Consider the following 12,512-nt stretch of genomic DNA (forward strand, 5'->3'; position numbering starts at 1 on the left):
AGTGCTTATCACTATCAGCACCCAAAGACCAATCCAGAAGGATATCAAGATTGATGGCATTGATAGCCACTGAGAAGGTCCAGAAGGGCTGCCGGTTGACTACCTGCAGATGCAACAAGGGTAGAGAAGTAATGCCAACCTTGTTCAAATTAAGCATACGTATATGTATTAATGAATAACTTGGGCATTATATTGCCATTAGGCATACTGAGTTTCTAACTTTTAACAGGTAATCAAAAAGCAAAATAATTCTACAGGGTAGAAAGAAGTTCTACCCTCTTCTTCCCAGGACTGTATATTTTGACAGCAGAATACAGTGAAGCTTGAGGCCGGAATACATTTCTAGATTTCCACCTGGAAATAGAGGATAATACCAAACAATGAATTATGTATGTGCTCTTATTCTGTGCAGATAGAACTTTCCAGGTCCCTGAATAGTTACTAAAAATGTTGTCCGGTGTAGCCAGAATCTTTGCAGAGATTCAGATGGCCTTGATCCTGTCATCAGTTAGAAATACTCTGACCTGGGTCAGGATGTTATATGACCCCTTTTTAATATGTTTGATGTGAGTTGCCTCCAGGGTGATGTGTTTTAATAATTTCTGTTATGTTTTGTGTTTCTATCCCTCACTGTCAAATGGCACAAATAGCTGGATGATAAGATCAGCTGTGCACCGCTGCTTTTGCTGTGAAAAAATAAATAAAATTTTATTGGGAGGCATATGGGTACTGCTACTAGGGATATAATGTATAATCAGCATAAAATTGAAAATGATTCATTCAATCCACAGTGTTTAATTCCATTTTAGATTTATTGAAATCAACAGAAGCTAGACCCTAACTCATTTGCCTGCCTGAACTAAATGCAGCTAACTTGTTTGGATCCAACATTTTTGCCATATTAATGTCACTGTCAGTCACAGGACTCACATTCAGGAATTGGGATACATCACACATCACTTCAGAGTTTGACCTGTAATCCTTGTCAGGACTGAAGTGGGGTTGTAATGTCCATGGTACGGGAGATGGATAATCCTTTCCCTTTTTCATGACAGACTGACTTAGAAAAAGAAAGAAATCTGAGCTGCTTCCAGAACGACTGGCAATTGCCTTATACACAAACTAAGCCTATCTAATATTTCTGAGCCAGTCATTCCAAACCTATTCATCCTGTTCAAACTTCTTTGATCCTCCAAATAATCCCTGACTTACTCTTCCAGCTCTTTAATGCCAGCTCTATCACTATTCCAGGTAGTAAGACAGCATGTTCAATATGAGCCTCAGTGGAAACAGTCTGATCAGGTGGCCTTTAGAAAATGTATTTTTAGTCAGGACCTTCAATGGCCTTTGGTAGGACAGTAGAGGAAGAAAAAGCTAAGGGTCCACTTAACTTTGTTTGAAAGGGAAGGGTTTTTAGAAAATGTTGGACTGGGTTGGAGCAGGTCGAACTGCCAAATAGGTTGGATGGGAATGTTTCTTTGGCTCAGAATATGATTTGTATTCAGCAGCTTTTCGAGATGAAATCCCTACATGAACTCGTCTGCTTCTTTTAATCACTGAGCTTTTTTTCTTTTCTTTTTGAACAAGAAGTGGTTCATTAGAGGTAAAGCTCTCACTCTGCCTCCCCCATTACAGGAGTACCAGCCACATATGTTTTGGATGAACATGATTGATGCTCTCTACCAAAGCTTGGTTTGTTTCTTCATCCCTTACTTTGTAAGTTATCAAGTGATAAATATGCTCCAATCCTTCTGTTCTTGAAGCGTGGGGGGAAAGAAGCCAGGCGTGGCAAATGTATGCAAGTGAAATGAAATGTGCTGGGAGGGTCAGTTTGGTATTTATGACTTGGATTATTGAAGCTGTGGAGGCAAAAAGACATTCAGAATTATGGGTTATTAATACAGATAACCCAAACTGCTGCTACTGGGAGATAAGGACTAGCAGTTGGAAAATAGTGTTATGAATGAATGTAGGAGAAAAGCTGGCAGAGCTGGGAGCAGAATTATGCCATCAATTTAACATCATTGTGTTCCCACAAGTGCTCCAAGTCCCCCTCCCCGAATTCAGTTGACCCTTACCTGACACCAATTTAGTGTTGAACTTTAATTGACCAGATTCCTGTGCATAGGCTTGAATAAATCTTCTATGCTGCGACTTTATAAATACCGTGTTTCTCATATAATAAGGCCGGGTCTTATTTTTTTTTTGAGCCCCGAAAAAATGGCTAGGCCGTCTTTTTGGGGGTGACTTAATTCCCCCCCCTTGCACCTTCAGGCGGATGGGCGGCGACGGCTTGGATGTTGACCTCGGCATTGGTGGGGCACTTCGTATCGGGGTCAACGCAGGCAGCACCATATCCGGGTGTGCAACAAAAGTACTTCCTAACGACAAGCCACCCACCATTCCCCCCATTTCGCATGTTTTAATATAGGCCTTAATTTGGGGGGAGGGGCTTAATTTCATTTCATGCCTATAAAACATGCTGGGACTTCCTATTGGGGGAGGCCGTATTGTTGGAGAAACAGGGTAGTCCTGATTTTTTTGCATTTGACAGTGAAATCTGCATGTCCCCTGTACCATTTATCAGAGATCCAGATTTCATATAGCTAGAATAGGAAGAGATGGTGCCAGGAACAAAAACTATGAAATAGTTACCCCATTTATAAGTTTTTTCCAGGAATACAAAAAAAAAATTCCAAAAGTTTTCAAGAGTGGGCTTAGCAGTGGGAGTATCATCGCTTTCTTTTTCCTAATATTGTTTAAGAGGAACAGTGGGGAGTTGGCAATCAGGTCATTTTGTCTCACGCTAAGCATCATTTATTGAAATTGTAGAAAGAAAATTATTGCTATTATCACGGATAATAATTGCTTAGGGAGTAATTGAAAAGACCTCTACAAACTGGCTTTTTTCTAGAGTGATGAGACAGGGAAACAAAAAATCTCAGTAATGTTCTTAGCATTTGTTTCTAGTTATAACAATTTTATTATGATAGTCACAGTAATTAGTATATCCCAAATTAGAGTCTAAACAATTATATTTTACTAAGTGGAATGCAGTCATGGTATTAATTTTCTTAGCACATAGAACATAGAATAATAGAGTTGGAAACGACCTTGGAGGTCTTCCAGTCCCTGCTTAAGCTGAAGACCCTATACCCATTTCAGATAAATGATTGTCCACTCTCTTTTTGAAAGCCTCCAGTGATGGAGCACCCACAACTTCTGAAGGCAAGTTGTTCCATTGGTTGATTGCTCTTACCGCTAGGAAATTTCTCCTTAGTTCTAGGTTGCTTCTGTCTTTGGTTAGTTTCAATCCATTGTTTTTCATCTTGCCTTTTGGTGCTTTGGAAAATAATCCCCTCATCTTTGTAGGAGCCTCTCAAATATTGGAACACTAGTATCATGTCTCCCCTAGACCTTTGCTTTCATTAGACTAAACATACCCAATTCCTGCAACGGTTCTTAGTATATTTGCCTCCAGCCCCCTAATCATTTTTGTTGCTCTTCTCTGAACTTTTTCCAGAGCCTCAACATCTTTTTTATATTGTGATGACCAGAACTGGTATTCCAAGTGTGGTCTTACTAACGCTTTGTAAAGTGGTACTAGAACTTCATGTTCTATCCCTCTATTGATGCAGCCTAGGATTGCATTGGCTTTTTTGGCTGCTGTTGCATGCTGTTGGCTCATATTTTAGTGATTGTCCACTAGGACTCCAAGATCCTTCTCACAATTACTGGCATTAAGCCAAGTTTTCACCTAGCCTGTACTTATACAGTTGGTTTTCTTGCCTAAATATAAAACCTTACTTTTATCTATGTTGAATTTCATTTTATTAGATAGGCCCCAGTATTCAAGTCTGTCCAGATTTTGCAAGCATATATTCTCAAACACAATTTCTGATTCAGAAGGGCTAACTTTTCTGCTCTAATCATAGCTGGACTAATTCAAATGGTACATTTTGTAGGTTCATATTGCAGATGCTTTTTGTTGGAATCTAAAAACGTCAAATGCATATGGAACAAATGTCTTTTGAAACATAAGATAAACTTTTGAGTTTAGACTCTGTCTAATATGCAGATTATTTGAATAGTTTCTGGACTTTGGGTTATGGGTTAATATTCTTCAGGTTTTATATTGTCAAATGTGCTTAATTCTCATTTAACTTTGTTTAGATATATTATGATTCAGATGTGGACATATTTTCATGGGGAACTCCTATCACCACAACAGCTCTCTTTACCATAATACTCCATTTGGCTATAGAAACCAAAACCTGGGTAAGTTACCTTCAAAAATGTGACCTGGTATTTTACACTCTGCCACTCAAGCTGTAGTTCTACAGTTGCCTTTCAGTTAGATGTTATTTTATTAGTGAACTTCAGCAGATAATGATTTCATACATTCTTTTATATGTACTGTAAATAATAGCTTATTGAAGTATATGCTGTGTTCATTTTGAGATCCTGCACACCAACTCACATGCACATGCATTAAGAAACCAAAGTTAAAAACTCTGAATCTCATAAACATCCACAGAAGACACAATTTAGCATATTTTATAGCAGTGGTCACCAACCAGTGGGCTGGGGACCACTGGTGGTCCACGAGAAAATTTTGGTGGTCCGCAGAGAAATTTCATCCCCAAAGTCCTCCCCAAAGCAATTAATCCAGGCTGTGCGGGAACATAAGGCTGTGCCGCCCAAATGAGGACACAAGGTTTGCATCACTTGCATTGCGAACAACATGAGGTAGTGAGAGGAGGGGGAAAGGGCAGAGAGGGGGAACTTGCCCCACGCACCCCACAAACCTCGCCTGGCCACCGGGCTGCTTCTTTCCGCTTCTTTCTTCTTCTGCTTTTGACTGCACGCGAGGAAAGCAGCAAAAGTCTTTCTTTCTCTCCCCCAAAATCTGCCAGAAATGAGTCTTTGTGACCCTGCAAGTCATCCTGCTCCAAGAGGCTGTGCTGGCATGACAAATCTCACAAAGACTCATTTCTGACAGAGTTTGGGCGGGGGGAGAAAGACTTCTGCTGCTTTCCTTGCATGAAGCCAAAAGTCTCCCTCTCTCTCCCTCTGAGTATGGAGCCGGAGATGGTATCCTGTGATCTCAAATAAATAAATAAATGATCGATAGGTAGGAAAATGGGGGTGGGGAATTTTCCTGCAGACTTTTTTTGGGGTTTTCCCAGGGTCTCTGCTGCTTTCTGCAGAGACCCTGGGAAAACGTCAGCAAGCCACCGTCAGTCAAAATTCATATTAGTGATCTGCGGGATTTAAAATTATGAGTTTGGTGGTCCCTGAGGTCCAAAAGGTTGGAGACCCCTGATTTAATGGGCTCCATCCTGCTCTGGGTTCCCCAGCCCACTGGCAGAACTAGGTCTTCAACGCCTTCCAGAAGAGAATCAGAGTGAGGGCCAGTCTAATCTCTGGGGGAATGATGTTCCAGAGGGAGGGATCCACCACTGAGAAGGGCCTTCTTCTGGGTCCCACCAAGTGTATTTCCCTCAAGGATGGGACCCGCAACATTCCCTGCCTCCCCGTTCCGATGGGTCAGGTAGATGTGACCGGCAAGAGGCGGTCCCTCAGATAGCCTGGTCATTATTCTCATGGGATTGCAATTTGACAAAGTTGTGTCCACTTCAATGCTCTGACACAGCCTCATCAGCCAGAGTCATTTGACCATCATTTAAAAAATTCCCTACCAGTTTCCCAAAAGGAAAGTCAATGGGAAAGCCCTCAGGATGTCACTCCCACTGCTTTATTGCCCACGCATGGTCATTCTGTTTCTTGGTTTAGATGATATCTCTGAAACAATGATTCAACAGATCACAGGTTGTCTAAAAAGGGCATCATGCCATTCAAGTCCCCTAGAGCAGGGGTCCCCAACCGCCGGTCCGCGGACCGGTACCGGGCATGGAACAAGCCTTACGGGCCGCTGGTTGCTGGCGCCGCCATCTTTTTGGTAAAAAAGCAATTTTTCGAAATCAAAAGAATGGCGGCGCAGCGCTGGTGAGCTTTTCCGGGTAGAAAGCCATTTCTACCCGAAAAAGCTCACGGGCGCTAGCGCCATGATTTGACGAAAAATCACTTCGTGACATCACCGGAAGTGATTTTTCGTCAAAAAAGATGGCGGCGCCAGCTGACGCCGGAACCGGGCGCGGCGCCCAGCTGACGCGGAACCGGGCCGCGGCGTCGAAAAGGTTGGGGATCCCTGCCCTAGAGTGTATAATTAATCTCTTATGACCTACTAAAATGGAACTAACAATTCCATATAAAGCCAATAAGACCTGATATGTCTTTGGTAAGATTTTATGAATAGTTGGGGCATTGCAAAAAGGATTACCTCCACCTTCATGCTCTTTGGTCTCTCATGTGGACAGCAACCTAACCTCTTAGATTCCACCTGGAGAAGATGGAAATTAAGAAAGCTCAGAACAAAATCACCTAAGTCTTGAGAGGCAATCACTAATACTTGGAATTGGATTCAGTTCCATATATTTTTCTATGTATAATTTTGCTATTAACCATATTTTTGCAAATACTATAAAGATTACGATAACACTTTTTTTACTTAATACAAAGATAATCCAGAACAGTGTGGTTTTGGCACATTTTCTTTTTTTTTAGTTCAGGAGGATCCAGTTAGATAAGTTTATATAACAATCCAGATCATTTTCCCCCCCATCCCTCCTGACATCAACACATTATTGTTCTTCACCCTCGCAATTTAAGCCTCCAGTTCACATAATATAATTGACAAACTGTTAAGAGGGATTTTTTTTAAAGTATTCTATAAGGTGCTGATAATAGCCAAATCCATGCATCCAAAGTAAGTCTACCCATCACTAGATTTGGTGATATCACAGGAATCATCCATAGTGAGCTACTGACTGAGTAATGCCTTGTAGCAAAACAGGTATTAATGTTCATTTGCTCAAAGATGTCTTTTATTAGAGGTTGTATCTACTAACCTTCTTGGTTTTGAAAATCCTCCTACAATAGAAATGTCCAGTTTGGCAACACCATTTCACTGATTTCATTGTGGTTACAAAATTCTTGCCAAAGTAAGAAAACCCTTATTCAAGTTTTCTTACGTTTCTCTCTTGATATAGATTTCAACCTTGGTGTAGTGAATATTTCCTCTTGAATTTACTCCATCCTCTTGAATCTTTTAGGAAATACTATGCTAGTTTTCCATTTTATCTGAGCATGCAACGCTAGCAAGGTACAGAATTGCAAAATAATTTTGAATATGTTTTTTTCAGACTTGGCTACATTTGTCATCATGTAGTTTCAGCATTGCTTTATTCTTCATTGTGGCGCTCATTTATAATATTTCTTGTCCAATATGCTATCCTCCATCAAATCCCTACTGGACTATGGAGAAGCTGATGGGAGAACCAGTGTTTTATCTGACTTGTCTTATTTCCCCTGTTGTGGCTTTGCTTCCCAGGTAGAGTATCTTTTTTTTTTTCTTGTGGGCATCACTTAGAGAGTTAATTTTATAGCATTTTTTTTCTTTTCTATATATTGTTTGAGAGCAATATTCCTATGAGGAAGAATGTGCATATGCTGCAATAATCAGAATATAGAGGTGACAAAGCCAAATAAATCAGTGACTTTATTTTTTCTGCCACTGGCCATAATAAATATGGAAAGTGAACATCAAGGAAAGCACAGCAAAAAGATATGCTGACAAGTAAAAGTCTCCTTCTACAGCCTCATTACAGGATTTATCTAGAGATCTAGGGGAGAAGAGAGCAGTGAATTTGCAGTCCATTCCCGTGAACCTAGAGCATAATTTTCTGACACACTGGGAGGGTAAGACCAAAATTAACAGGGGCGGGTATACAGAGTAAGGAAAATTACCTTGATGAAAGTATTCAGGAACCTGGGGAACAGGGGCTGAGGCATTTTTTTAAGTCCAGAACAATAAGTTAACATTTGGAAGTAGTTTAGACAGATCCCTCCCCAATTCACTGAAATTTAAGAAGCAGAGGAAGTATAGTACAATTGAACTTTATTATTATTATTATTATTATTATTATTATTATTATTATTATTATTATTATTATTATTATTATTACCAAGTTTAATAAAGCCTTCAGGTAGAGTTGATTCCCTAGGCTGCTCTATCTAATTGCACTGACAGCTATTGTCCCTGTTATATTATTCAGGTTTAAATTGGTACAGTATTCTTTTGATGCATTCATTTCTAATTATTTCACTTCTCTCCATCAGATTTCTGTACAGAATACTTCAAGGCACACTTTTCCCAACTCAGCTTCAACTTGGACGCCAGTTGTCCAGACTGCCTCCAGGTTCCCGCAACCAGCTTTTAAACAAATGGGCCAACAAAAGGGACACCAATTCTCAAATTTATCAAAATACTGGTTATTTTCCCGAAAGCCCATATTTCATTACTAGTGGTTTTTCAAGGACCTGTAACCACGATAACCCAACGGAATTATCTCAGCAAAAAGAGGAGCTATCTCAGATGCCAAAACCAGGCTGTTCAACAGATTTAAATACTATTGTTTCTCCTCTTGGTGCTCAATTTTGTGATGAAAATGGACATCTTTCAATAGCTAATGATAAAAGTGAAGCATCTTTGGGTTTTCAAAAAAGTGCTTTTGATCTGGAGCCAACTTTGATGAATGTTGATGACACAGGACAATGGAGTTCAAGAGTAGATGGGTCAGATTTCAGCTTGTTCAACTGGTTTTCATCAAATATGTTGTTCAAGAGCATCAGAAGTGATCTCCCATCATTTTCAGGCAGTTTACGGAACAGAAGGCACGACAGTATAACTTTGTGTAGCTGTCATTCTCAGGACTTCAAAGGCTTGACAGAGCAGAACTCTTCCTGTTTTCAGGAACAGGCAAAAACTTCTTCAGAGGACTGCTTGAAAACCGAATCTCTTGAAACAACCATTTTATGACATTGGCATTCCAGAACATATATTTTTTTATTTGCACAAAAAGGCTAGGGTGCTCTTTTTCTCAGGATGAAAAGGGCATTCAAGGTACATAGTTTTATTATGGAAGAAAATCCAAGTAAGAATGTTGAAAATAAAAATTGTATACAAATAAAATATATATATATATATATATATGTGTGTGTGTGTGTATTTGTTTTCTTAAGTTTTCGTGGGTACTTACATGTATGGTATTCAGCTTTGTTCGGGTATTTTCCCACGTCATTTTAGTTGTGCTTTAAAAGCACAACTATAATGATGTGGGAAAATACCCAAAGCTGAATACCATGTGTGTGTGTGTGTGTGTGTGTGTGTGTGTGTGTGTGTGTGTGTGTGTGTATACATATACATATACATATACATATACATATACATATACATATACATATACATATATATACATATACATATATATATATATATATATATATATATATACACATATATACATATATATATATACACATATATACATATATACATATATATACATACACATACATACATACATACATATACATACATATATGTATGTATTTATTTTTCATCTCATTTTGTACAGATGCAATAATTTTATTTGTACAGGTAGTTCTCAACTTACAATAGTTGGTTTAGTGACTGCTCAAAGTTACAACGGCACTGAAAAAAGTGACTGATGACCATTTTTCACACTTATGACTCTTGCAGCATTTCCATGGCATGTGATCAAAATTTGGATGCTTGGCAACTGGTTCATATTTATGACAGTTGCAGTCTCCTGAGGTCATGTGAACAGCTATTGCAATCTTCTGACAAAGTCAACGGGGAAGCCAAATTCACATAAGAACTGTGATACTAACTTAACTGCAATGGTTTCCTTAACAACTGTGGCTAGGCAGGTCATAAAACGAGGCAAAAACTCACTTAAGCAGTGTCTCACTTAGCAACATAAATTTTGGAGTCAATTTGGTCATAAATCAAAGACTACTTGCATTGGTCCTTTCATTATCTCATTTACTAGGCCACAACCAATTTGATTTAATTGGGGAGATTAAGTCAAATGCCACACTGATTTGATAAAGACAGTATTTTATTTATTTATTTTATTTATTTGATTTGCCAATTGTTTACAAGATAATAAGTATAAGTGTATACATAGTTGTGAATACATGAAATGGGTACATATAAGAAAAATAAAATAAGAATAAGAGAAACAATAGGACAGGGATGGTAGGCACGTTGGTGCGCTTATGCACGCCCCCTACAGACCTCTTAGGAAAGGGGTGAGGTCAATAGTAGACAGTCTAAGGTTAAAGTTTTTGGGGTTTGGGGAAGAAACTACAGAGTCGGGTAGAGTATTCCAGACATTGACCACTCTATTGCTGAAGTCGTATTTCCTGCAATCAAGTTTGGTGCGGTTAACTTTGAGTTTGTATCTATTATGTGCTCTTGTGTTGTTATGGTTGAAGCTGAAGTATTCATTGACAGGTAGGACATTGCAATGTATGATTTTATATACCATGCTTAAATCAGACCGAAGACGGCGTAATTCAAGGTTTTCTAGTTCTAGAATTTCAAGTCTGGTGGCATAAGGTATTCTACAACGAGTAGAGGAGTGGAGAACTCTTCTTGTGAAATATTTCTGGACTTTCTCAATTGTGCTAATATCAGATACGTAATGTGGGTTCCAGACTGATGAACTGTATTCGAGTATTGGTCTAGCAAATGTTTTGTATGCTCTGGTTAGTAGTGTGATATTACCAGAGAAAAAGCTACGTAGGATTAGGTTAACAACTCTTAATGCCTTTTTGGCTATGTAGTTGCAGTGGGCTCTAGCACTTAGATCATTAGAGGTGAGTATTCCAAGGTCCTTTACAGAGCTTGGGTCATCAACAAGATCTTGACTATTCAGCTTGTATTTTATTTTCTGATTTTTTTTGCCAATATGTAAGACAGAGCATTTATTTGTTGAGATTTGAAGTTGCCATTTGTTTGACCATTCTGATACATAGTCAAGATCTTTTTGTAGGGTAGCAGTATTGTCTGTGGTATTGAACAGCTTTACATCATTTATCCAAGTGAAGGGAGTTGGGAAGGGAGAAGTAAAGCAGGCAGTGAAGCTAGCTGCTGAGACATTTTAGTATTACGTGAACTGCTTTCAGTGAAATAAGTAGTAACATGCTTGGGAAATGGTGAGAATTTTTGTGACCTATTCACAAAATAATGGTTCAAAAATGTCACATAGAATGTTTGGGTCTAAAACAGAGGTGGGTAACAATGGCCACTTTGTGACCTGTACACTTCACAAGTCATAAAGGGGGCATAGTTGCCCACCTCAGTTTAGAATAAAAAGAAGACGACATTTCACACTATCAAAAGAGATTATGTTTGGATGGGGTTGCATACTCTATTCAACCTTGGCTGTTACTCCCAAAGCCCTTCTAAAATTTGCTACTAAACTTCAATTAGTAATGCCATAGAAAATGGAAGAATAATTACATAGGAAGTTTTATTAATTAATGTATACTAGTATAATATATTAGTTAATTTATACTAGTACAATATCTTTATTGTGGTCACTGGAAAGCTTTTTACATAATTTTTGTAAAAAGGATGCTGAACTCAAATTTAGATACATTTTCTAGATAATTAACAAAATTAAATAAAACATCCAGACTACAAAATATTTTAAATACTAGTAGAAAATTACAACAAATCTAAATACAAATGGACCAAATTACAGAACTATTTTGAAAATAAAATACTAAATTGTAAATTACTTAACTATAAAGTAAACTTGTGGGTTTGTTTATCACTCTATCTAGTTTGATTGTGAGCAGGGACCAGTGGGATATAACAGAAAGACATAACAATATGAAACAACATAGAAAGCATGAAAAAGATGTATAGTACTGCTTTATTTGTATTTATATTTTGCATATTGATTGTTTATATTTTGTATATCCTAACATTAGAAGAGTGTTTTCCTATGTAAAGAAATGATAGCTGAAAGAAATTTTGCAATACTCCTGGAGTTAGGGTTCTAGTCCAACAATAAAAAGCAACTGAGAACATCCTCAGAGTGGACCTTCTATTAGTAAACAGAATTATGTTATATTATGTGACATATATATTATGTGACAGGATACAAGTTGCTATAAAAAGGACATCAAAGGAATACATGGCCTAGCGTTCCAATATCCTCCAGGTCATGGGGCAGTTTACTCTGTAAAAAGATATTGTATTTTTAGGCCTACCTTCTAATATGTTTCACTGATTAGCTCATGAAAGTGTGCTGAGGAAAAAGCTCAAATATGCTATGGGATTTAATGCAGAAAGTCCCTGGGTTAAGAATGCCCCCATTTAAGGATAAGCCCTAGTGAAGAATGGAGCCAATTGTAGAAAAAATGAGTTAAATCACAATTATTCAAATTAAATACACAATGGTTCCAAATTCATTATACAATACTATATATATAGCATTATACAGTAATACTGTTCTGCCTTACATACCAATTTGACTTAAGGGCAGAGTTGGGGATGAAACTCATGCTTG

General features: G+C 38.2%; 1 protein-coding gene across 1 annotated transcript in view; it reads left to right on the top strand.

Moving 5' to 3' along the window:
- The window catches only part of ATP10A (ATPase phospholipid transporting 10A (putative)), a 142,860-nt gene extending 133,754 nt beyond the window's left edge, over positions 1–9,106 (top strand). Inside the window, exons 18-21 of the mRNA XM_026666962.2 lie at positions 1,636–1,716; positions 4,174–4,278; positions 7,266–7,453; positions 8,242–9,106. Of these exons, the coding sequence (XP_026522747.2) occupies positions 1,636–1,716; positions 4,174–4,278; positions 7,266–7,453; positions 8,242–8,941 (1,074 nt within the window). The 3' untranslated portion in view covers positions 8,942–9,106. The remainder of the gene's footprint in view (positions 1–1,635; positions 1,717–4,173; positions 4,279–7,265; positions 7,454–8,241) is intronic.
- Positions 9,107–12,512: the final 3,406 nt, after the last annotated feature.

The sequence above is a fragment of the Notechis scutatus genome, chromosome 5, assembly GCF_049901735.1.
Source record: "Notechis scutatus isolate UNSWTSFEM ecotype Mainland chromosome 5, rNotScu1.2, whole genome shotgun sequence".
In the NCBI taxonomy this organism is placed as follows: Eukaryota; Metazoa; Chordata; class Lepidosauria; order Squamata; family Elapidae; genus Notechis; species Notechis scutatus.